Source organism: Strix uralensis, chromosome 16, assembly GCF_047716275.1.
Source record: "Strix uralensis isolate ZFMK-TIS-50842 chromosome 16, bStrUra1, whole genome shotgun sequence".
Classification (NCBI taxonomy): Eukaryota; Metazoa; Chordata; class Aves; order Strigiformes; family Strigidae; genus Strix; species Strix uralensis.
The window spans coordinates 4,513,498-4,538,706 of NC_133987.1; the positions used below are offsets into that span (position 1 = coordinate 4,513,498).

General features: G+C 48.2%; 1 protein-coding gene across 1 annotated transcript; it reads right to left on the reverse strand.

Moving 5' to 3' along the window:
* Positions 1-368: 368 nt before the first annotated feature.
* Positions 369-24,688, reverse strand: NAA60 (N-alpha-acetyltransferase 60, NatF catalytic subunit). Its single transcript, XM_074885611.1, has 7 exons — positions 24,229-24,688; positions 10,473-10,588; positions 8,809-8,938; positions 7,352-7,448; positions 4,904-5,138; positions 3,878-4,063; positions 369-3,410 (listed from the first exon to the last, which is right to left on the reverse strand). Exons 2-6 carry the CDS (start codon positions 10,580-10,582, stop codon positions 3,907-3,909), a joined length of 729 nt encoding a protein of 242 aa, XP_074741712.1. The 5' UTR covers positions 10,583-10,588; positions 24,229-24,688; the 3' UTR covers positions 369-3,410; positions 3,878-3,906.
* Positions 24,689-25,209: the final 521 nt, after the last annotated feature.

Genomic DNA, 25,209 nt, shown 5'->3' on the forward strand with positions numbered 1-25,209 from the left:
TCCTGGGCACTGGCAGCGCATGTGGGGCGTTTGTCCTGCCTGTATCACAGCGCTGCTGGGGCAGCCAGCGAGGAGCCCGGCTGCACCGAGCCCTGCTCTCTGCGGGGGGAGGCATTTCAGCTGAGCCTTGGTAAAATCCTCCACACATCCAGCAACCCCATTGCGCCGGGGCGGGCTCTGCGCCGGAGCAGCTGCTGCCCCTGCCCCAGGCTCTGCCCCTGCCCTCTGCCCCTCCTGCCTGCTCCACGCTGCTGCTCCCAGCCCGGTGCGCAGAGCCTGCGCTTGCCCCGCATCGTGGCAGAGCACAAGGTCAGGTGAAGGTGCTCGAGCAGCCGAGTAGAGCAGGCTCCTGTGCAGTGACAAATGACTCGGAAAAGAGGTTTGGTTTAATTGAAGATATTTAGAGAGAGGCCGATGGTGGCAGCATAATGCTCTTCAATAAATAACGGGCTGGGGTGGGGAGGGAGGGGATGTGGCCGACACCTCAGAGGACAGAGTGGCAGGAGGACACGGATCAGTCCCAGGTCCCCACGGGATGTGCTCAAGTGCTGCAGCAGTGGAGTTGGGTTGTGTAACGGGCAGGAGAGACAGTGGGGGGGAACGTCAGTCCCAGGCAATCAGGAGAGAAAGAGAGATTCATTCTGGCCCAGAGAAAGCAAGTGCTGAGGAAAACCAGGGGCTTGAGTTGCTGAAGAAACTCATATAAACCAATAGACGTGTTTAAGTAAAAAGTGGATAAGCAAAAAAAACCTGCCAAAACCAGAAAGTGATAACATGAATGAGGCTGGAAGGGTGCTTCAGGTCTCCCCGGGGAAAGTGCTGTGGCTCAGGGGGGTCGCAGCAGCCCCTGTGCTACCTCCCGTGCCAGCTGGGCTGCGAGAGGAGCACGGGGACAGCCAGACCTCCCAGCCAGCGCTCAGCAGCACCAGCTCCCCGCGGGCAGAGCCATGGGCTGGAGGTGGGCACGGCCAGGGCATCTGCTGAGCCAGCGAGGCCAGGCTGGAGGCAGCCAAACCACCTGGTGAGGTGGTGGGAGCTGGAGCTCAGCCGAAGCACCCAGCCGGCTCCACGGCCCAGGACAGGGACGCACAGGGTGCCCCTCTGCTCCCGGGCTACTGTGCCATGAGGGGCCTGGCCAAGCCTCTGGCTGTGCAGACCTGCCCCACACTTCTGCAGCGGCTCCACCATGTCGCTCACAGGCGGGAGAGTGCAGTGGGGTTCCCCTATCGCAGTGCCCCAGCCGTGGGCAGCAGAGCTCCACTCCCACCCTGGGGCCCAGCCAGCACCCACAGGGAGCTGCGAGCATCGGCCCCGGCTCAGCCTGCAGCTGCCTGCCCCAGCGCCCGGCCTCTGCCCCAAACCTGCGTCCCTTGAGCCTCGCTCAGCCTGCCTGCTGCGCACGGCGCCACGGCCGCAACTTCACACCCAGCTGACTGCACAGTGCTGCCTGCGCTGCTGAACTGACGGGGAACCAGAGGTGCAGGGGCTTGGAAGGAGCCTCTGGAGTGCTCTGCTCCAACAGCCTCAGAGCAAGGCCCGCACCGAGGTCAGCCCTGGCTTTTTGGGGCTTAAAGGTCTCCAAGGATGGACTCACCAACAGCTCCAAGCTTGACTGTCCTCATGGAGACAGACACCTTGTGTCAAACAGTCGCTGAGCTAGACCTCTGAGCCCCAGAAGAGGGACCAGCAGTTCCCAGCAGAACAGCCTCCTGCTCCTCCAAACCATGGTACGTGCCAGCCCCTGGGGCTGGAGCAAGTTGCTTCCTGCAGCTGGGGGTGCGGGGGGAGCTGCGCTCACTGGGGCCTTCTGTGCCAGAGCCACCTCCGAGCCGAGCAGCAGCTCACAGTGCCAGCCCCGTGGCAGCCGTGGGCAGAGCAGGGGGGCTAGTCCCAGCCCTCCTTCTCAGGAACCAGCATGGTACCAGCTCGCCTCCTGCACCCTTTTATTAACTCCCACCTCAGGGGCTTACAGACACCAACATGGCTTTGTACACTCATCCGGGCTGCAATACCTTAGCGTGCTTGCTTTTTCTTCTAATTCTAAGCCTGACCTGTGCTGTGTCTCACCCCCAGGCCCTGCCCACAGCCGCTGCCAGAGCTGGCGCTGCCTGCACACACAGGCGATGCACCAGCTGCGGCTTAGACCTCCTGTGCCCAAGTCCCAGTTTCAAAATGAGAGAGGAACGAGGAACATGGTGCTGAGCAGGGGAAGAGCCTTGGCCAGGGAGGGGGGATTCATCAGGGGAGCCTGGCAGGGCACAGGGATGATACCTGCACCTCCGACATGTGCCCGGGCTGGCTGAGCTGCAGAAACTCCCACCTTAAAAGCAAAGCACTCGCTCGACCTTGCTCCGAGGCGCAGGAAGGGTGCCTGGCTGGCTGCACCTCGGGGCCTCCCCGCAGGCTGGACGTGAACTCCACAGAGCCGAGACTTGGCCACGGAGGAGTCCCATGGCCCGGACACGGCTGCAGAGCTGCTGGGAGCTGCCTGCCGGCACAGCCCCGGGCATGCCCACACCACGGCCTGAAGCACGCCCGTGAGCAGCTGGGGGGGCTTTTCTGCAGCAAGGAAAAGCTGCTGTGATCTGTGCCCAGAGCTCGTCCCTAAAGATCCTGCAAGAGTCCAGCCCCGGTGCCAAGGGAGGGTGCATGCAGTGGAGAAGGGCTCTGGCTCTACATCCCCAGCTCCCCTCCCCTGCTACGTTCAAACTTGGACAAAGGCAGAAAGATCTATACAGTATAATATATATATATTTCACTATGAAATAGCAATTTCATTCCCTGCCTTCTACTTGATGCATCCTGAATTGGATGCTTCTTTTTAAGTCACTCCAGAGGGCTGGTGGGGCTGGGTAGTTTCTCACACAAGGCAGTTACCCTCCCTGGAAGTTACCCGCATGATCCTCGCTGCCCACCTCCCCTCGCCCAGCTCCCCCCTTCCCTGGCAATAAGGGCACGACTGTGTATTCTGCCAGCAGCGACCTGCCAGGGCGCTTACGGCTCATTTACAGGGTTGGTCAGTGCAGATTCATTAACCTCATTCCTGCTGCTTTCAGTAGCCATGGTGTGGAAGCAGCAACTGAACCCCTCTACATCACGTATACAAATAGGAGCAAACCAGAGGCAAGGGAAGTGGCGGGGACAGTGCAACATGCACACAGAGTGGTGACGCAAAGGGCCCTCAGCTACGGCACAGCCAGGCACGACAGCCAGGCCTGCCCGGGCAGCGCTCGCAGGCTCCAGGCCACGGGGGTAAGTCAGGGCTAGCCCCTCGAGTGTGAAGGCTACCAAATGTCAGTCAACCTGTGGGACAAGGGGTCCCGTCCAGGGGCTGGGTCACTGACCAGGAGCAGTCATCACTGGAATCGGTGCAGAGCCGGGTGGTTCACGAGATGAAAGGAAGGACAATCCTACGGAAAGAAAAGAGAGCACAGCTGTCTTTGGGAAGCTGGGTGGTACGGGTCTCTTTGAGCGTAGGGAAAACCTTGTGTCGGAGACATGCAATGCAACTGGCCAGCACATGGGCTACCAGTTGCTGTGCTGGGACACTGAGCTGGGCAGAGTGAGGACTCGGTCACTCTGGGTCTTGCAAGCTGGTCTAACAGATCTGGGAAAGGGGGAAAGCCAGCAGGGACAGGTTCCATCTGCTGTCAGGCTCTGGGCTCAAGTAAACAAGACCAGAGTTTAAATTCCCTTCAAATGAAACCAACAGGAGTTTGGGCACCAGCTGGAGCCTGGAGCACAGCGATGCCCCAGACACCTTCGTGGCGGCAGAGCTGCAGCTTCAGCAGCCCTCGCTCGAGGACGCTCGCAGCTGCCCCAGGACAGCGGCCATGGGGCCTCGGGCAGGGAAGGGAGCTTTCCCCCGGGGACCCACCTTTGCTTTTTGTACATCTTCCGCTCCAGTCACATCGTCCGGCTATATTCAATGCCACTCTTGGCAGAAATGCCAGACCAGGGCAGAAGGCTGCAGAGAAGGCTCTGGGCTTGTCGATATATCCTCTGGGGAATTGAACACGGGCTCAGGCTGGCTAGCGTTGATCCAATGTGCTGCAGGTAGTCAGTGGCCATCAGTTAAGGACAGCAACATTTTTACTGTAACTTAAGAAATAAAATACTCTGTGGACTAGCACTCCCTAAAGAGACCCCATGGCACGGTGAAAGCTGCTCTGCTCAGTTAGACAGATCTGCTCCGTGTATTAACTGCCTGCTCCTTTCTATCAAAAGCAGGTCTGCTTTGCACTGTAAAAGAAGGCAGTCTGGGAACAACAGGCTCTGACTCGTGTGGGAAATATCTCCTCTAGGCAGCTGCTAGTTCCCCTTGCACTCCCCAGCAAGCTCCTGCAGGGACAGCAATCCATCCACCTGCCTGCAGAGGTTTGGACTGGCTAGCTACACCTGGGAAAGATCAAGTTTCTCCTCCATGATCCAGTGACCTGAAACAAACTCCCAAAGTCAGTTTGAGAGTAGCCCGATGAGATCCCTGCCAGGCCAGAATCACAGAGGATCCTAGGTCACAGGAAGCAAGATCGAGGGCTTCTCTGCCATGCTCCTGGCCAAATCCTGCACCCCACAAGCCAAAACACGCCTAGCACTTTGGCTAGGGGGTGTGTTAACAGTGTTAACACCAGCATTCGCTATCACTGGCATCAAACTTGCTCCAACTTAGCATTCAGTGTGCCATCCCACACCGCCTCCCCGAGCTGTTCCCAGAGGAGCTGGGTACAAACAAGTCAAACCCCTCTAACATCACCTTCCTTCCAGCTTCAGACTAAACTCGCATCTGAGCAGGCGTCGGTCCCCAGACCTAGCCAGCTCACACTTCTCTGGATTGTTACCCCAAACACAGTTTGGTGTTTGCTCAGCGTGCTCCACTGCTCATCAGACAGGAGGTCAAGGATATAAGATTGTCCAGGGTGGATGCCCACCATTGATGTACAGGACGTAGGTAAAGCCATCTTTGAGGACCCCTCTGATGGAATAATAATAGGGAAGATAGTGGTGCTGTTTAAAGTCTCTGTTTTCATAGAAGTTTATTGCTGTGTTGTTAGTGGTGAGGACGTGCAGGTAGATGGCTTTGCAGTGATCTTGGGCAGTCGTTGATATATGGTCTTTTAAACTTTCAAGCAAGAGCGAACCTGTTGAGGGAAGAGCCGCAGAATCACACAGTGCAGCTGCCTTCTCAGGGACAGCACAAGGGTTTCACCTGAGATCTCCTGCACCCAGCGCCTCAGCAGTGATTGTTGCACAGGCTTGAAGACCTCAGATCTCACTCAGTTTTGTGAACCCAGGCTTCATAAAAGATTTTATAAAGACACAAACTTCTGATTCACTAACCACAAAGGTGAGCCAGGTATGGGAATCTGACAATAATGCCCATCCCCAGCCAAGCAGCTCTCAGCTTTGGGGAAGGTCAGTGAGTCATTTTCAATCAGTTCCATCACATTTATTTATTTTAAAGAACCATTTAGAACAGCAGAGCATCAAAACAGAACTTCACAAGCAGGGTTACCACATTGTGTCTGCTCACTCAAATTAAAATCTAAGAACTGGTGGGATTTGAAGATCCCTTCTAAGGAGGAGAGCTGAGGCATAGTCTCATTCAACCCGGATTTGCTGCAGCCACTAGTCAGCAGGAGAAACCAGAGAAGGGCACAGAAAATACTCCAGCCCCAAGCGATGAGACCCGCAGGTTCATCCAAACTACCTCAACATGGCGTGAAGGACCCAGCAGAACCTGCAGGGGAACTTCCTCCCTCAGGTGTGGTAACAACAGGCTAAAGAAACAGCTTAGCTAATACAAACGCACAGATGAGATTTATGCTGCTGTTTCACAATCCCCAGGGCACATAAGAGTTACAGCAGGACTCACAGGACTTCAGAACAGAAGTCAACAGCACTGACTTCACAGTCATTTGATAGTTAGTAAGAATTTCTATCAGCCAAGCACAAAAAGACACTAAGAGACATCAACAGGAGAGCAGTTTAATTTTATTATGAGATATTCTGCTCTTCTATCTTACAGAAATCCAACTGCCTTCTGGTTTAAGAATAGCAGAGAACTAGAAAGCAAAGCCTTTTAATGTCTGCCAGAGAAAAATCAGAGCTTTAGGGCTTAGAAGTATGCCTGGGGTGAAAAGCCTCCTGCATGAAAGACTTCAGCTTCAAGCACAAGTAGAAAAACTCTCAAGAGAAAGGTTTCAGCAGCAGGCAGCAGCTTCTTTAGGTTGTTTTGCTACAGGTACAAATCCAAAGTTTTTGAGAGAGCACAGCAATGTGCTGTATAGATGTAATGGATACAGGAAATAATGATTCTGAAAGAAAAATTCCAGCAAGATGGAGCTGGGAAAAAAAAATATGATTTGGAAATTGAAAGGAGACTCAAAACCAGCACAGTTTTACAGAACAGAAGACCTCTTTAGCACCTTCTCTAAATGTTATTCTGTGCTAGTATTTTCTTCTTTGTATAGAAAATTTATCTCCAGTAGCATTTCAATGCAAGTTTTAAATACTGAAGACTCTTCTGGTCATTTCTTTACGTATCCTATCAGTTTGTACCTTCCTAAACATGCCTGGAGGAGAAGGGAGGACTCGAAGAAGATGGGTTATACTGTATCCACTGAAGAGACTCCAGATGTGCAACACTGGGTCATGCTTCCACACCTGGCCTATTTCCTTTTGCAGATCAAAGATAGAGCTCATGCTTGAAATTGCACCAGAAGGGCACTTATTTGATGACAAAACACATCCTGCTCTAAATGGAGATAAGCCCTTCTGACTGCAGGATTTTCAAATGGCTGCAAAAATGCTGTGTGCTGCAGCAGGCATTCAGAGCTGACTTTTACATGCATTTGACAGATTTAATCAGGTCCAAGTTACACTCTTTTTCCAGCTCCCTTTGTCTTTTTCTAAACGGTTGTTCTATCTGTTGAACGGTTACAAGAAGCTATATTTTCTGCCTCAGGGACCAGTCTTCTGATACCCATGAAAGAAAATAATTTCAAACCCTGCTCCAGGGTGAAGTCCTAGCACTTTCAGTCAGTCTCAGCAGCAGGAGTGCAAGTTTTTGGTGTGCTCAGCTGTCCCCTGGGAACAAGACAGACAAAGCCCCGTGCTCTTTGGAAATATCTGCACATTGTGCTGTGCCTACACCAGTAAAATCATCTCAGTGCACCTGCATTGATACCAACAAGGGGATGTGAATGCATCACCTTCCCAGTTGCTGGTACAAATCACCAACACGCTTGTCTCAAAAGGGTATTGCGGTGAAATGGCGGAGCTCCTTCAGTCATGCCCACTAGCCACACGTGGCAAACGACAGCAACAGAGTTGTCACTTAGCAGCATCTTACCTATTCCATGTTTTCTGAACTCCTTCACCACTCCAAGACTTAGGATGTAAGCAACTTGAGTGTCCACAGGAAAATTGGAAGCTAGGATGTCTCCATCCTGAGTAGAGATACGACAAGTTATTTGGTAGGATGCCTAGGGAGGCACAGGAGAAAGCAAGAATCCTGTACTGGAACAAGGCTATAGCAGGAAACTTCCCTTCACTGAACAGTCTAGCTGAAGCTTCTGGAAAGGACATGGGGAGTTAAAAAATCCAAGCACGGTCACTTAGGGGTTATTCCTACTTTCATATCATCTTCCCAGATGCAGAACACAAATCAGGATATCTCCTTACTACATACATTATTTGTGGGCTTAGGGACAGAATATATTTGCATTCTTTACCAGGAAGGATTCAGAGTGCCAATTCTGGAGCTACCCATCAGTGTCTAGATCAATCCAGCAACAGTTTTTATTGCCTGCATTTTCCATCTGAGCTTCGTGTCAGCTGGAGATCTCTGTACTGCTGTAGAGGACAAGGAGCATGTTCTACAGGCTCAGTCGCCTGGAGCAGTGTCTGAATAAGCCCCTGGCTTTCAGCTTGGCTGGAACAAGAGCCTTTTGTTAGAGTTGCTGAAGATGCAGTTTCTGATTTTGACTAGCTTTGAGGTGAAGCCAGATAGCTAGAGTGAAGAGACCCATGCCACTCGATGCTCTCGGTTCCTACAAATGCTAAGATTATTGTTTAATCATAACACTGTCAGCCTTTTAGTGCATCTCTGCATTGCCCATGCTTTTTTTTTTTAATTCACTTGCCTGTGCTGTTTTCCCTACATTAACCCCGTGGTCTTTTCCCATACTGTCTTCAGTGACCATCTCTTCTTCACCTCTCTGCTGTACTGTGTTGTCTCTCCTGGTCTCCAAGCTCTGTTATCTCTGAAGCCTGAGCTTTCTGCAGACTGGTTACCTCTGCTTTGTGTTCAAGACAGTGACTGTGTAAATGAAGGAGTTTCTGCAGAAAGTCACAGGAGTGACTCGCCCAGCACAGCTAAGGAAGTTCAACCCTTATGTAAGAAAGGAAGAGGTTTGTTCTCCCACAGCTGCGCATACCTCAGTCACCAGCGATGACCAGGCACACCAAAAACAGCCTGGAAGCAACTTAAGTGGTGGGCTACACAGTCACTTCTGGATTACGCCTGCATGATCTGATCTCTCCCATCAGGCTGCAGCTGCCTGGCCCCAGCAGGAAGAGACTTTGTGATACGAGGCTGCTCAGCAGCCCACATCCTCAGAAGCACCCCCACCACCCACGCTCCATGAGCTGGAAACGGGCATGTTCTTGCTTTCTTAAATTAACTCAGGATTGCTCTTCTAAGTGTTTGGATGGAGGGGCGGGGAAAATACCCCAAACAGGTTCCATCTCAGTTAACCATGGCAAGAGGTGGACTATGTCATACCGAAGCACAGTTTAGTAGCATACCTCTTTATGCACCTTTGTTCTGCTCTTGATCTCTGCCACTATCATTCCCACGATGGAGCCTCTATATGTGGCTGCGAGGGAAAAGAACTTCTTGTTGGATGTGATATCTCGGTACCATGAGTCAGGGTACCTGGGAAGGAAGAGAAAACAGGAATGTTTGGGGACACAGAGCCCACGGGAGCAGGCAGTGCTACAGCCAACATTGTGCTGAGATGCCTCTCAACTGGAAATGGCAGCAACATCTTTAAATGCCAGTCACTGGAACTGCAGGCCAATGCATTTTACACAAGACTAAGGGAGGGAAGCTGTACTACTGAAAGGGCTGTCTTCAGCAAAGCCATACAGCCAAGTAGCTCAGCCATATGTCAATCTAAAGCTCTTTCTATGCTACCAACTCAGCTTATTCCATGAAATCTGGGTTAGGAAGTTAATTCACCCTTCCTGTCTTAACTGTTGTATGGTCCCAGCGAACATCAAACAGCTGCTGTACCCCATTTGGTAGCATGGTTTCTTTCAGTTGCATCTAAGCAGCAACACAGGCTGCTCATGTAATGGCCTCCTGCTTTGCTAAGACAACCACATTTTCATTTTACATTTGTTGCCCAGAGCTCTCACTTCCATCTTCAGCAAGTTATTTTTAAATGCAAAATCCATCTGCCCTCATCTAAGAGCGTAAGGATCTCATTAATTTGATACACATGTGAAAAAAATACTGCATATCGGTACAAAAAAAATCACATCACCAGCCTCCAGTTCTCCTCCCCCTTCTGTAGCTACTAAAGGGAAACTAGAGTACACTAATTTATTTCAAAGTCAGAGTTCAGCATGCCTTGTGTTTAAAAGAAATCCTCAAATTCAAAACATTATGAATGCTTTTGCTGGTTTATTACACTTCATGCAATCTTCATTATAATCGGCTAAAATCCTCTATAAACCCTCTCAACAAAGCTAAAGAAAAAAAAAAAAATCCTTGAAGTCTACAGCTGTAGTTTCCCTGGATGCTTTAAGCCAGAAAGCTATCACTGTCCCCAAGAAAAGCTCCTTATTCCTGTGCTTTGTGCAGACACAAGCATTTACCAAATGGGGGCCTGGAGAACTGACCTGGGACAGACTGAGATCAGCTTTAAGCCAGAGCTTTGCCAGAGCTCTGGGAGCAACAGTGATCCTGAGTACACAGGCAAGTTACTGTTCAGTCTCGCCCTGGGACATTCAGAAAGCCGGTCCCTTAGGAAGAGCCACTTCCTGCCAGTTTGGTTCAGCTCTGAGGGTGCTTTCTTGGCCCACACCCCAGAACACAACTTTCTTTCACAAGCACAGGGATGCTAATCTTTTTCCTGGAGGTGTGCCCCTTTCCCCATCTCATACACAGTCTTTCCCAAGAAGCTGATATACCCCCTTAATTACAAAGCCCATTTTTCTGCCAAAATCTGCATACAGAAACTTTCTGATGACTTTAGGACCCTGCAGGACAGGCAGCAATGGGCCATTAACAGGAATGCGACCACAGTGCATAAAAGGTTGAGAACCTGCTGCTATTTTAGCAACAGTCCAGATGGCTGCAGAACCTTTGGTGTCAGCTCCAAACTGGACCAGTGCAGGTTCACACCATTTGTTTCTAGATTCCTGCCATCCCACACCCCAAACTGGTAGTAGTTACCACGTACTCTATTGGGAACCAGTCGCCACAGAGCTGTTTCACTGTGTCTATGTCATCGTGGCAGAGAAGACGCAGGTTTACGTCGGTAAGTGCAGTCGGAGGCACCTCCTCTGTCATTCACGCCTGCAAGAAAAGAAAGCCAATCATTAAGAATGATGAAGCACAGATTCTGACTCTCAGCTCCACTCAGGCATCTGCGCAAAGGCAGCAGGAGGCTGCATCAATAAAGTTGTTCTTCCTGGCAGAACGAGTTTTCAGGAGAGATGAAGCAAAACATGGTAACTCTAATCCAAGAAGCAACTCGAAGCCCTGTTGCCCACAGGATAAGCACAGCTCACTTCTCAGCCTGACCCACCTCGCCAGCCCTGCATCTGTACACACCCTGCTCCCTGAGAGCACAGTCCAGTGATGCTGCCTGTGAGGGAGCATGTGGCACCAACCACTTCCAAAAAGAGCTCAGGATGCTGCATTAAATAAGCCAACAATGTGCCAAGCGTACCTTATGATGCATGGAGCTTTTCAAATGTCTATGCAGGACCAACGTTTTGTTAAAACAAAACTGAAAAAAACCAGCTTAAAAAGGAAGCAGTTCTAGAAGAACATTTATAAAGTCCTGTTACACAATCCCATCATCTCCAGTTAGTACGTATGCAGAGGAATCAAATTCTTTAAAATATTAATTTTGTTTAACTTACGCCGGTGAAATGAGATCCAGTTTCATTTCTCCTCGTTCCTATGTGCTACAACCCCGCAAGAGCTGGCTTTCCAGCCCAGCAGAGTGTTCAAATACAGAAATCCCAAGGTAGCCTATTCTTTCACCATAGCACTACCACAGCCCTGCTAACCACATACAGGACACTTACTCCAATGTCTTCAGCCTTTTTGAACGAGGTACCAGAGGGAAAGAAGCAAGCAATAACTAAAGTGGTTGTAAAAGTATTTGTAGCGCAGACACACGAATGAGGAACAGATCTTGTGAACAGGCTTTAGGCAGGACAAAGCCCCCCGCGAGACACTGTGCACACAGAGCAAACAAGGCAGGCAGAGACAGGGCAGCTGCAGGAGTCGGTTCCCTTTCACGGGCCACCTGCAGTTCTCCATCCACAGCTTTGTCTCTCTCATTCCAGCCCTCCTAGTCCCAAGTCAGAGAACCAGACCAGGATGCAAAGAAAAAAAAAAATCCTTCATTTAAAAAGTTGTTTGATTTTGTTCTTGCTTTCTCTTCCCAATTTTAAGAGGCTCAAATCTTGGTTTTGAAATGCCGAGTTATAAGAAAACGCTGGACACAGCAGCACTAGTGTACACCCTCTGCTCGAAAGGGATGCTCAGCGCTCCTGCGCTCTTGCTTTGAAGGTCAGAGACACAAGAAGGAACAGATATAAACATACTCCCCACTGGACTAGATATGCCATTTGAGCACTGTCTAGGTAAAAATTGCACAATACACTCTGTAACTGGCAAAGACACACAAAGGGAGTAGGCACAGCAACGATCCCAGTTTGACAACACACAACTGTGTGCGATTGCAACTCCTAAGAATTTGGAAACCTCCTTCCACTGTGACCCTAAGAAAAAAAACAGGCTAAGCCATAAAATCCACATTCCACCCACAAATTTCTTTTTTAAGGTACATAAACCAGCTTACTTCTGCAATTCCCCTGGATGAAGTGGTGGAGAGCAACTCCCAGTTAGCACAACATGATGATAGTCTGGAAGCAGAGTCCCCAGATGCTGGGGTCCTTGGAACTCAACATCAGTGCTGAGAGAGGTAACTAGCACTGCTAACGAGAACAACATTCACCCTTGACTTTGGCACTCTCCCTGCAACACACGTTGTATGACACATTGGCACTAGCTAGAGCAGCATGAGCTCCCACCCCTCTGTCCTCCCGGATAGTAGCATAAAGCCCCTACGCTACACCAGCCCAGATCTCCCAGAAGGAAGGAGGAACTCTACCACTGGTTTGTGTGCAATCTCTGGAACATGTCAAACAGCCAATATATCAACGCAAGAAAGGATAGAATTAAAGTCCACTATTATCTAGAGAAATCTTTGCCAGCCCTTCTCCAATGCAGGCAGAAAGAATGACAAAATGCTTTAATAGAGAAGAGGTCCAAGGCCGTTCTCTTACAGCTCTTGAAAAGATGAAATGAGGGGGGTTTCTTCAAGCAAGGAATTCAGACACAGCTCTCCTCCCAGTGACTGATCCTACAAATTTCCCCAAGAAGGGCATTCAAGGACATGCGTAAATTGGTATGGATCACTTGTTCTTCTCCAAAGAAGTCCTTAAAAAGAATCACAGCTATTTCACAGCCTGTTCTAGGACTGTGGCTGCATATTTACTGAGCAGCCTACAGCTTTCACAATCAGTCCAGATGCTAGTTTCAAAACAACTTAAGCACGTAGAAACCCCACAGAACCAGTACTCCTTGCTGCTCTTAACACTAATTTTACACTCCTAGAATTGGCTCAAGCCCTCTAAGGCTAGATTTTGAATCCGTACCCTGTCATAGCAGTGAGCACTCTCCACCACTGGCCCCTGGTGACCTTCTAACATGCCTCAGCCTTGCCCTGTAGGAAGGGCCCATTCACTTGCTGCGGCTGATCTGATCCCACGCCGCTGTGGACCCCAGTCCCACCCTCCCACACACACACTCCTCCCACCCTTGCCGGACCCTTTGCTGAGCAGTGACCCACCACAAGATCACAAAGTGAGGCCAAAATTGTTCGTAGGCCAGAACTGCTTGGCAAAAGCTCGGGTAGCACACAATAAGCTTCAGGGGGGAAAAAAGAGGGAGGAGTGAGCAGGCACATACAGCAAGAGCTGCTTTGGCCGTGGTGAAGCTCCGAGCCCCGATACATCGCTTCGTTGGTGGGCATTAAGCAGCGTTCAGGTTTGCAACAGCAGTGCTCTTTCTCATACATTCGATTTTTCTTGAGAAGTTTCGATGCTCCTGTAAGGCAACACCCCTTCTCAGTCAATACTCACAGCATTAATAAATCAGAGATAAATGAAACAACCATGATAGAGCCATATTTTTGCTAATAAGTAGAAAAGGCAGGGGCCTAGGAGCAAACTTAGCCAGCAGCTGCTGCAGGAGAGGCAGAGCCAGCACAGGATGCATTCTTGCGAGGATTAGTTCATGTTTATTTAACACTATATTCTCAAAGAGCTAGGCAAGCATTCTGCATTATCCTGTAGCTGAAGCCAGCCTTAAAAAAGTAATCCATGACTGTTTTGTTGAACAGGGTAATTCCCCTCCCCTCAAATTCAGACAGCCGTTTCCCAGCACCAGTTGTGTTTGCAAGGACTCGCTCCATCTGCTTTGCATTATGTGGCCCAGTCCAGATGCTCTTGCACATTTAAAGAACATCTAGGACACCCGCCTGGTACTGTGTCCTGCCACAAGGTTTGAGGAGAGCAGAGCTGTGCACCTTCCTCCCTGGCCAGGTGTTGCTGCTGCCGGAGGAGCTGTGGTAAGTGGCTGCTGTGACCTAGAGAGAAGAAATCCCAGGCAAGTCAATTTTCTTCATACCCAGGTGACAGCCTCTGGCTCCTCACAGATATCTTGGGCAAACACCCAAGACCCAGGCCCTGGCCCTCTGCACAGCCTGTGGTGTGCTGTAATTAGCAGAGCCAGAGTCCTGAACAATAGCCTCAGCTAGCACAGTGACGAGAGTATCACTTTTAGAGTCAGTTTGCTTTTAGAGGACAAAAGATATGTTTGGAAGCATAAAGAAATAATAAAATCCCCAGTATCAGTGTAACATACAACCCTAGGACTTAATGGAAGTTAAAAGAGCCTTAGCATAGCTCCACTCATCACCGCAACAACACCAAGTTCTGACCTTTGAGACCAAGTGGTTGCTGTGAAGCAAAACGTAGGCTCCAGCCACGTGCAGTCACCTGAAGGAGGTCCACAGCCAATTTTGAAAACCCAAAGTGAAGTTATCTTATTTCTTTTAATATCTTTTTCTCAGGGGTCATCTTTTTGCTCATGTGATGGCTGCAGTTTGGGAAGTGGCATGGTTAACATCATCCACTGCCTCTCCACACAGCAGGGCACAGTGACCTCACCCTTTTGTCAAAATGGGAAACGCTTGTTTATGATGATTATAAAGTGAGCCAACATTTTATGCTTATGAAGGGATAGTGCAGTTAAACATTTGAAAAAGCTCTGAGGACAGGCCTTTCCAAAATACCGAAGTTAGCAGTGAGTAGAACTAGCAACTGAGCATTTAATTCCTTTTCCTACCTAAAAACTGCAGTTATTAATATACGACAAATTAATATTTAGTCGTAATAGAAGTTGGATGAAAAGAAATAGCAAGTGCATTACTAAATAAGCCAACTTAACATATAATTTTAAATTAAAATTGCACATTGTAAAGCCTAAACATACTATTTAAAAATGACATCATAAATCTCTGGCATCAGCAAGCTCTAGCTTTAATGAGCTAAAGAACAGTATCTCATAATTCTGTCTAAAAGGCAGAGGAGCCTTTAGCTTCCAGCATCAGCCCAAGCGATGGCTGGGTCTCCATGAATTATCAGTGTTCACTCAGCACAATGAGCCGAGTACTGACATATTTCTACCACCAGTACTTCCAGGTCCTAGTGTGCAAGAGCAAGTCTTGTTTGGAGTTTAGGTTAGCTACCAGATGCAGGGAAAGTTTCTTTACCTGAACTAGCTAAGAAACCTCAACTCAGGCTTTTCTCAAGAGCAGGAAGTTTTCTTTCCCCTCTTACAGCTCTTGTATTTAAAAACTAATAAAAAAAGAGATAAAATTTACATAATACCATATTTCTAGAGAAACTAAGGTAGCCACATAGAATCAGCACTCTTAATCCAACAGGGTGTTCAAATGCAAGACAAAGCCTGATGCTTACTAGAATTTGGCAGGCAGCTGCTTAAATGCGTTTCAAAACCCCTCGAGCACTTCCATACCTACAAAAGCCGGGCCAAGTGATTCAACAAGTTAAGATTTCCCCTGTTTAGCACCATTAGACATGTTTTAACAATGCTTCTGCCTTGCGCATCCTGCGAAAATGAGTTGGATTTCAGCAATGAACCATCACAAGATGCTGGGTTTATGGATTTTTACTTGGTCTTCAATTTTTATCCGGAGAAGCTCATGAAAATCCCATATAAAAATTTTATCATCTAGCAACAAATATCACTCAACTTCCTGGCAGAATAGAGGCAAGGTAATCTAAGACTAAAGCTAAACAAATACTAACTAGAATTGTATACATATATAACTTTCAATAAAGGGTGTATTGCTTCAATTTTAGTGTTCACACAAAAAACAACATGAAGGAATCTTCTTCACTTGCAGAAACAAAGCTAGACTGAAGTTCACCAAAATCTTTTACTTTCCAATTTAAAAGCTAACTGAAATCAATTCATCCTGAACAGAAAGAAGCAAATCTGCAGGAAAGAATAAAAACAAGCACTGGCAGGCTAGTGGATTTTTATAAAGCAATCCTACAATTCAGGAAGTGCTGAAAGTGTCCTGAAAGACATGGTCAACCACCTCGGCACCACAGGCAACTCTGTCATTAAATGGTGCAGACCCTTATTTACTCGGGCTGAATATTTCCACCTTCTGTAATTCAAAGCATTTTATTCAATCACACTCCTGCTAGATTGTTAAGGATTGTCTGCTGTCGTTCCACAGAAGGAAAACATTAAGTTCCTCCTGACAACTACCAAGTACACACCATGCATGGGCCAGGTCTGAGGGACTGCAGCTAAACGAGTCTGCTGTGCAAAGGCGGCGTGCGGCATGGCCCTCCCTCCGGCTGTCAGGTCATGTCCCTCTGCCTACGGCTGCATGCTTCTACCCAGCACTTCAGCCATGGACATATGCACAGTAGCTGTATTTTACTTTACATGAGCAGACCATCTGCTCGGCACAAACACAGACGCGCAGATACTCCGTGGAAGATGTGCATGCACACACAGTGGGCCAGAGCTGGATTTCCTTATACCTGGTACCCTCACCAGAGGTGCTGCTCCAGTGTCGCCACCAAATCCTTGTTTGTGATTTCTGTGTGGACAGTCCTCAAATCCCAGCAAGACAAGATTTCCAAGAAAAAAAAATTTAATGTCACCTGGCATCCTCTCTCACTTGTAAATAAATAGGACCAAAGTCCACACAGAACTTTGAATTTCTACTCAAAATTCAGGACAGGCACACGTTAGCTGTGACTGAGCATTACCGTACTCAGACACAAACTCTGCTATTGTCTGGGGAGTATCACTTCAAGAGTGCCAGTGGGAGTTTTCACAGCTTTAAGTCTCTCTACCTTGCGCCATCTGGCACTGGGGATTTGATTTACATTAAACCATTCAATCTGAACCAGCCAAAGGTCTAATTCCAACAAAGCAGTAAAGATTTCCCTTCTGCATTTCATTTTAAGCTTACTGTGTTTTTAGGTTACTCGTCTCACAGGGAATGTTCCAGGCAGACATCCCTGTTACCAAGTTCTTCATTTAATGCAATAAAATTGCAACTAGATTTGAAAATATCATGAATTAGTTACTAAGAATCTCAAAGAGGGGCTTCTAGGACTTAGGGCAACATTATCAAAGCAACAGGAGCCAAATTTTTAAAGATATTTAAATATTTGGCTTGATATCTCCTAGGTACTACTTCAAGTCTGGTCATAGAATTAAAAAAATTAAGTTGGAAGGACCCTTTGAGCTTTAACCCAACTTAGATCAGGCTCACAGTCCCACATAACATCAGTGAGGAGCAAAGCTCTTCACCCTGCCTGGGCTCAGACTAGTAAAGGCACAATTGGAAAGCTGGGGTGTTAAATGTGCCGCCTACACCAATACAACCACCTCCGCTACACGTGCAGTACAAGCATACCTCTATACTCTATCTGTTACGCTCTATTTATCCCACGTAATGCTCCTGCTCCTTCTAGGAATCCCATGCAGGTTCATTTGGAACAAGCAACATACAAACCCCAGAAGACATAGTTCTCCTCATTCCTGGTACGTTATGCAAACTGACGGAGCTTAGAATTCAGTCACGAGCAGAATGGTGAGTGTTTCACCTCCATTCCTGTACCATTCATCACATCCCACAGGAGTGCTGCCCCAAACTGCCATCACCGAATTCCCTACGTTAGCAGAAGCAGATGTTGGGAGTGAGTGAGGCTCTTAATAGCAAATCTAGGACAAAATGACTGATTTTGTGCCTTGGTCTGAAAATAACGTAATAATATGGCTGGAAACAGGCTCTAATGCTAGATTGTGTCATTTCACAATAGTCCATAATGACTTTAGATTCAGGCATGACATTTTTCTGCCATTTCTACCAGAACACAAGCACTGAGCCTTAGAGCCCCTCGTGCTCCCTTGCTCACTCAGGGACATGCACTGGCTCAAGACTTTGAGCTCCTCATTATTTAAACTCCTTCAGTAGCAGCTTCCTTCTGTGCAGAAAACTGCCCTCCCCAACCACCTCCCCCTGCACAGTCTCCTAGGCTGCCACATCTTGAAAATACACCATTAGTCCAGCCCCGCTGCACGGATCCTCTTTGCCTTCAAAGCTCAGCCTGAGCACTAGTGTGCTTCTCTCAGGGACATCACTCTGGAGAAAGGAGTTTGTCGGTGCCTGTACTTTCTTCTCCAGTAAATCCGTCCTGGGCAGTGTGCCCAACCAGCACACCCCCACAGTGGAGGAGGGCAAAAAAGCAGTGAGCTTGGAGACGAATGTACTGTCAACACCAGGGAGACTGGAGGGTAACCTCGGATTTAGATAAGACAGCTGCACCAGTGAATTATCAGGTGCCTGGACACAATTAACAAAGCCAGACCAGCATGGGGGGAGCATATACACAGGCTGAGCACAGAGTATAAAAACTGGACAATTAATAAAGTAAACTTTAAAGAAAGCAAAGGGCCCAAGGTGGCTTCAATCTATGTATTCCTACTCGATGACTGGGGGCTCTGAGCACCGTGTAGGTGAGCATATAGAGACCAGTAACAGGCATCACGTTTGTATTTGGATTCAACTGTACATTGCAGTTGCTGTATTAGGCTTGTCCTGAAATTTCAGTATGTTGCTGTATCACCCTGCTAAATCAAAATCCCATGTAACACCAAACATACCAAACAAGTAAATCTGATATTAAACCCTCCTTGCGTGGAGGAGCCTGGCCAGAGCACATTGGACTCGGACAGCCAGAAAGGCAGCACTGTCACACACAACCTGGGAAAACCTGTCCTGGCATTCAGTCCTCCTCCCAAAGGCTCCCATGCTGCTCAGCCAATTTTTCCTCGGCTCTGAAATTCTGAAAACATGATTCTAAGAAATGCACTTGCACCTTGTCCCCAGCTCTGCACTTCAATTTCCACTACTCCCAGATTGAGGTGTACACACCACAGGACTAAAAGTCTGAAAGCCAAAAACACAGAATCACAGTAATTAACATTTTGGCCTCCCGCCATGAAGGATCAGGATTTGAAACAGACCCCAGAAGGATAATAAGAAATGAGAAGGCAAAACATAGTTCTACCTGCGCAGCAAGCAGCGGTTATTTGAAATGAAAACACTTACTGTTAGTGAAATTCTTTTATACTTGTATCCCTGATCCTCTGCACACTCGAAGTTTTGACTTGTCAGCCTGCCAGCAGCAGAAATGTTAACGTTTTGCATGCGAGTCGCTTTCTGGGCTGTTCTTTCACCCTACAGCTCTAGATACATTACCAAAGCCGCAGATTTCACAGGAGCTGGTACCCAAATCAAGTGTCTCTAAAGCACACTGCAAAAGGCATGGCTTCCTGCTGCCCCAGATACAGCAATTCCTCCAGGGAATGGCGAACAAGAATCTCTAAGAGGGTTTTGCTGTTAAATCTTTTCTTGTTAAGACGCGGAAGAGAAAATCTGCTTTGTGACAGCAGCACTGCAGGGAGTTAAAACCGAAGGGTCACAATAGAGGCACATTTATAACAAGAAGCTGGCTAGAAGAGAGATCTAATACCTTGCAAATGCCGAACACGGCAAGTTTCCAATAGGCAGCTGTTCCTCCAGAAAACAAAAAAAAGCTCCAAACAACTCATCATACATGCAGGCCAGCTGCCATTTCCGAATTAGAATAAACAGCTACACAAAAAAATGTATGTAGTGACTAAAAAAAAAAAGCGAGAAATTCAGCCTAGTGTAGTACAAACACTGAGAGAGGGGAATTCGATCCTGCCTCCATTTCCTAGACACCGTCCTCATTAGTGAGCAGCAACACGCAGCTGTGGATAAAACCCAGTCCTTCCGCCTACATCATTATAGGAACACTAACAAGTAACTTTTTAGAAGCTATTGCAAACAAGGTGCTTTAAAAAAAAAAAAAAAAAAAAAAGCTTGAAAAGAACATTCCTTCCCTAGTTGGCAGACAAGTGCCCCAAACTTGCACCTCTCCAAGATCCTGAATTTAAAATTTGAGCCAACATGGCTCCTTTTCCTTTTCTTTCTCAATGCTGTTTTCCAGCATGAGACACCCAGGTTCATCTCAAAAAACCCACTGCTACTGTTTTAAGCTAGTAACATTTAAAATGGATTCTAGCACAGATGTCTGCTCTTACAACCACAGGAATAAGTTGAAAAGAAGAAATCAAAAACTTAATTAAAAGCTAACCTTGGGAAACTCAGCAGCTTCCATTCCTACCCTTCTGCGAGGAGGAAAGTGTGGGTGGAGGGGACGCAGTGTGAGACATGAAGCTCTAAGTCTTTTTGCAACGCCCTGCATTGAAGCCATCAGACACGCTGTGACTGGTTAAAAAACCCCAGGAAGACAGGGGTGATACTTAATAACGATTTTAGATAGCACTTAACTTTCTAGACTGTAGAAGAGGTACTCAGCCAAGACAGAACCTTCTCCGCTGTTACACTGAACAGCTTAGCCCAATTGTTTCTTTAAAAGCATCTTAACATCAGAGGAACAAAGCATTAACAGCAGCGGATGGCACCAAGTCACTGAAGGGACTGAGTTCCTGTCCATGACCAAAGGCGACCTCCAGCCCAGCAGCCTGTGATGAGCAGGAAGGCAGAGCCATGATGACTTCTGAATCAGCTCTGCAAGCCACCCACAAGGAAGTCCCCAGGTTTGTACCTGTAATTCCTCAGGAATTGACAACAGTGCTGTCATCGAGAGTCAGCAAGCACAGTTTCACCTGCTCCTGCTCACTCCATAAATTACACTGGGAGTGTCCGGGGTGGGGGGCAGAGAGGTGGAAAAGAGCCAGGATGAGAGAGAACAGCTTCTTGTGTGGCAGGACCAGCTCCCATCAGCTGATGGGCTAAGATACCAGCACCGAGTCACCGACCTACTTATCAGACTACACTAGCCCAACACCTATATTCATAACACCCCCCCAAAAAGCCCTCCATGAAGAAAAAACCACCCCCATGCAAATAATGATCATCCTTACTGGGAAAGAAATAACAACAGACATGAAAGAAGTACCAGACTTCATTAACAAAAATAAATACACATACTATGTTAAAGGCTCTTTGAGCTCCCAACTACAAAAGACCATTTTTCTGAATTCCACTAGCAGTTCCCACAACGATTCATGACATCTGAGGCCGGTCCAGATACCAAAAGACATGGTGATATCCCTCTGGTTTAGGAAAAGAATGAAAATTAAGAATGCCACAGGTTTTAAGAGAGCATTCACAGGACAGCCACTTACCAATGGCTCAGACACGTTAAGTCAACTTGCTTTAAATACATCAAGCAACCAGCTGAGAGAGACAACAGCAGCAGCTACTTCAAAGAACAAAACGATGTATTAGAACAACGCTTACACACTACTGTATGTTTCTTTAGTTGCTTCCAGGCATATAAAGACTAATTAAAGCACCAGTTTACAAGACATAACAGAACTACTTTTTAAACCTGCAAGATAAAACCACCTCCTTTAGAAGCCTGGTACCAGGCAGTACCCAGTATCACTCCTTATGATGGGGGTGAGGCTGCTCCAATGTTATCTTGTAAATGAAGAGTTCTTGTAACACGCTGGGAGAGAGCCACCGGCTTTTTTTTAAAAAAAAACTTCACTTCTGAGAAATCTGCTAGAGTTTATTCATAAAGGCAATTGATTTATTTGAAAAATATCATGCACTAGCACTCCCAGAAAGCTACAAGAAGCGTCCCCTGTAAGGGCTTTTGAGGAAACCAAGTTGGACTAGGGAAAGCCTATGGCAGATAAAAAGAAAGGAAGCAAATCTAGGATGAATTCATAGTGAAAAGATATTCCAGCTATAATTTGTTCAGCAGATTCATAAAAACTAAATGGAAGAAGAGATTAATAGATATGCAACAGAACTGGCTGATGATCCTTTGGGATAGGGCACGTATTTCCAGGACAGTAAAATCTAAAGCTGTTCACAGTTGTGGAAAGCTCTCATGCTGCCGAAGGACTAATACAATAGCAGATAAAGTCTGTAAGTTGGTAGATAAAAGAGGAATGCAGGTCGGAGAAAGGCAAACATTTCCAATTTGTGTTAATCACTGCAAGCTGAAAAAAAATAATCCGTGCTCTCACAGCGAGTTCCCTGAGAACATTCGTTTGCTGCTCAGCAGCAGTCAAAACAGGATACTGGGAATTATCAGAACAGAGAGGGAAAAACACGCATGTAGAAAGCCTTTGGTCTGAGCTAGTTACAGATATTTAATGCCTCTATATAATCTGTCAGTAAAAGGCCAGACACTCAGCCACGTTCACGCAGTTCTCAAGAGTGGAGAGAATAGCGGCAATGAGCGGCCAAGGTTCAGAGGAGCTCACCACGGTCATCTAGCACGGGCTGTAGCATAACAAACACAAGATAAACAACAACAGATACAGAGCAGGCTAACAGAGTTCAAACTCAACAGTAAACATAATTAAACATTTAACCAGCTTACTACAGAAGATTATAATAATTTCATGCCTATCATCAAGAGCAAATGTCTAAGACACACGCTCTCGTTCACGGCTGGACACAGCAATGCCGGTGGTGAGGACACCAGCTCTAGTCACTCACACAGGACGTGGAAAGAAGCTGCACTTTCAGCAGGCAGCTCTGGCAGTCTCCGAAACGGAGGTGCTATTTTCGCCATATAGATAGTGGAGGTATAACCCACTGCTGCACGGGCTGAGGAAGTGGGCACGGCAGCTGGAACACTTCTGGCAAAGCCAACTGCTGCTGTGCCACTGCGCCTGGCAGGAAGCACTGTGCTGGAGAGTCTTTGGGACAACATTTAAAGCTCAGTTTGATCAGCTGCAATTAAAAACCACAAGATACATCCCCTAAAAACATTCAGCTGTCATCCCGCTTAGATTCAAAGTTGAGCAATTGCTTTCTCTCTGCTAAAGCTCTACAGGCTGGTTCAAACCGACACAAGACTTCTGTAGGGCAAAGCACAGAAAAGCTAAGCCGTCGTGGTGTGTGTTTGTTTGGAGCAAGCCAGGGCGGTTTGTGAGACGTGACCCAGGCGGTCAGGAAACACAGAGAAGCCGGCAGAGCCAGAGTAGCTCCCGTGCAAGGGAAAGAGCGGGATCTAGCGATGCATGACATATTCCCAGCCCTCCCCAGGGAAATTCTGCTACAGAGGAAGAGGAAATGGAGACACACTAGTTAATGCTACAGACCACCTGCACCGCTGGCTGAGCCCCCCAAACCAACTCAGAATGTGCCAAGAGAAGGAAGAGCTGCAAGCGTAGCTGCAGGACCTCCCGCGTCTCTCCCAAAGCCAAGAAATAGTCTTCTCCGTTGGCACCACTGTACCCAAGCACTGGGCGGTGCCAGCAAACCGACTCCAGCCGGAGTTCGAATTCTTTTTTGTAATAACCCAAACGACTCAGTTTCGCCAACATAACCGCGTTCTTTCAACCGGAGCGCAAGCGAGTACTCGCACGGTTGCCCCGTGAAACCCAGCCACTGGAAAACCCCCACGCCCCGTTGGACTCCACCCGAGGCCGATGCCACCGGGCTCTCCGGATCACGGACCCGCAGGGCGCTTCCCGGGGCGGCCTAGGAGCCGGGGGGGGGGGGGGACGGGGTTGCCATGGCGACCTGCGCCCGTCCCGGGCGCAGGTCGCCATGGCAACCCCGTCCCCCCTACCCGCGACGGAGGCCCCCCCCCCCCGCGCTTCCCCGCTCACCTCGGAGGGGCGGCGGGCGCCGGGCGGGCGCGCCGCGGGCGGGCGGGGCGGCTCAGCGCATACCGGGCGGCGGAGGCGGGCGAGGGGCCAGGGGCCGGCGGCCGCGGCGGACACTTCCTTTCCCCGGGCACCGCGCAGCAAGGAGCCTCCCCATTGGCTGTTTGCCGACACGTGACCGGCGGGCGCCGCGCAGGCGCAGAAGGGAAAGCCCGCTGGCGGAGGCCACGCGAGCAGAGCGCAGCGCCATCAAAGCTTCTAATGAAAGGGGAAATTTAAAATCAGCGATACGCCCTTGAGCACAAACGCTTGGGAAACGGCACGCATGTTGGTGACACGCCTCTCCCGCAGTTTCCCCCATGACTACGCTGCAAGGGGCACCAGGGCAACCTGTCACACTGATGGGACTTGGTGCTGATAATGCCTGTGATCCTGAAATTAGAAGTTTTAAAGGGTTTTTCCCTTGTCGTTGAAGCTCTACAAAGTGAGATGAGATAGGATATTACAGTTGGAAGAGACCTACAACAATCATCTAGTCCAAACTGCCTGACCACTGAAGGGCTGACCAAAAGTTATAGTATTATAATATTATTATTATTTACCTTCCCCTTCCAGAAAAGGGCAGTTCTCTTCTCCGCTGTTTCATTCAAATCAGATTTTCACAGCTTCCATAATAACCCATCCGATTTTGAAACCAGGTAACCACAGCCACCACACCTCCTCTCATGAGGACAACAGCAATGGAGGTCTTTGTAATAAAGTCACTGACATATTGAAAGGGCCCTTCTTTCTTGCTTTTTCACCCAGCAAAGGGGTCTCAGAGCATCACGGCATGACAGAAGAGGGTTTTGCTGTAGTGCTAACAGCAGCAACTCCTGCCACCCTTCCCAGGGAGCTTCCGCACCCACCTGCGCCTCGCTCGGAGCTGGCCAGCACGCCGCAGCCAGCCTCTGGCCAGTTTTCCAGCTTGCGTTAATTAAACGCACCAGATCTCACCCCAAAGTTTCGTGAATTGCTGACTGAGGCGTGGAAAGAGGGCATTTCCTGAGCCTGGAGGATGATGGGTCACTGCAGCCACAAAGGGGTTTTGTTCCCTCCCTAGCACAGGGCCAACAAGTTGGACCTTCTAATGACTGTTTGAAAGATAAAGCAGTGGAATTATTTTACGCTTCTTAAACTGTTTCCTTTAATAGGAAGTGCTGCTTTACTCTACCTTGTGCTTCTGAAACAAACATTTGTGTTCCAAAAATATACAGTGTACACATACTCTGTAGCTATAGATACAAACATTTACAAAGAAACGAGCAGGCTGGAGTGGACTAGCTGGAAAAATCTCACACCTTTCTTTCTGGCCCTCCTAGAGCAGAGACTAGCTGGGCTCGCCATGCCATAAACAGATCAGGGCTACTGAAAAACACGGTCGTTTCATATAATGACCAAGGGTATAATATTTCTCAACGTGAATCCAAAAAATTTCCAGGCACTGCAGAGGTTTGGAGTTTGTTGCCTCTTCCCACCCCCTCCTTTTGACCCTCTGATCTGCCTTAGCATCTGCATCCCACACCCAAATCGACTGCAGCCTA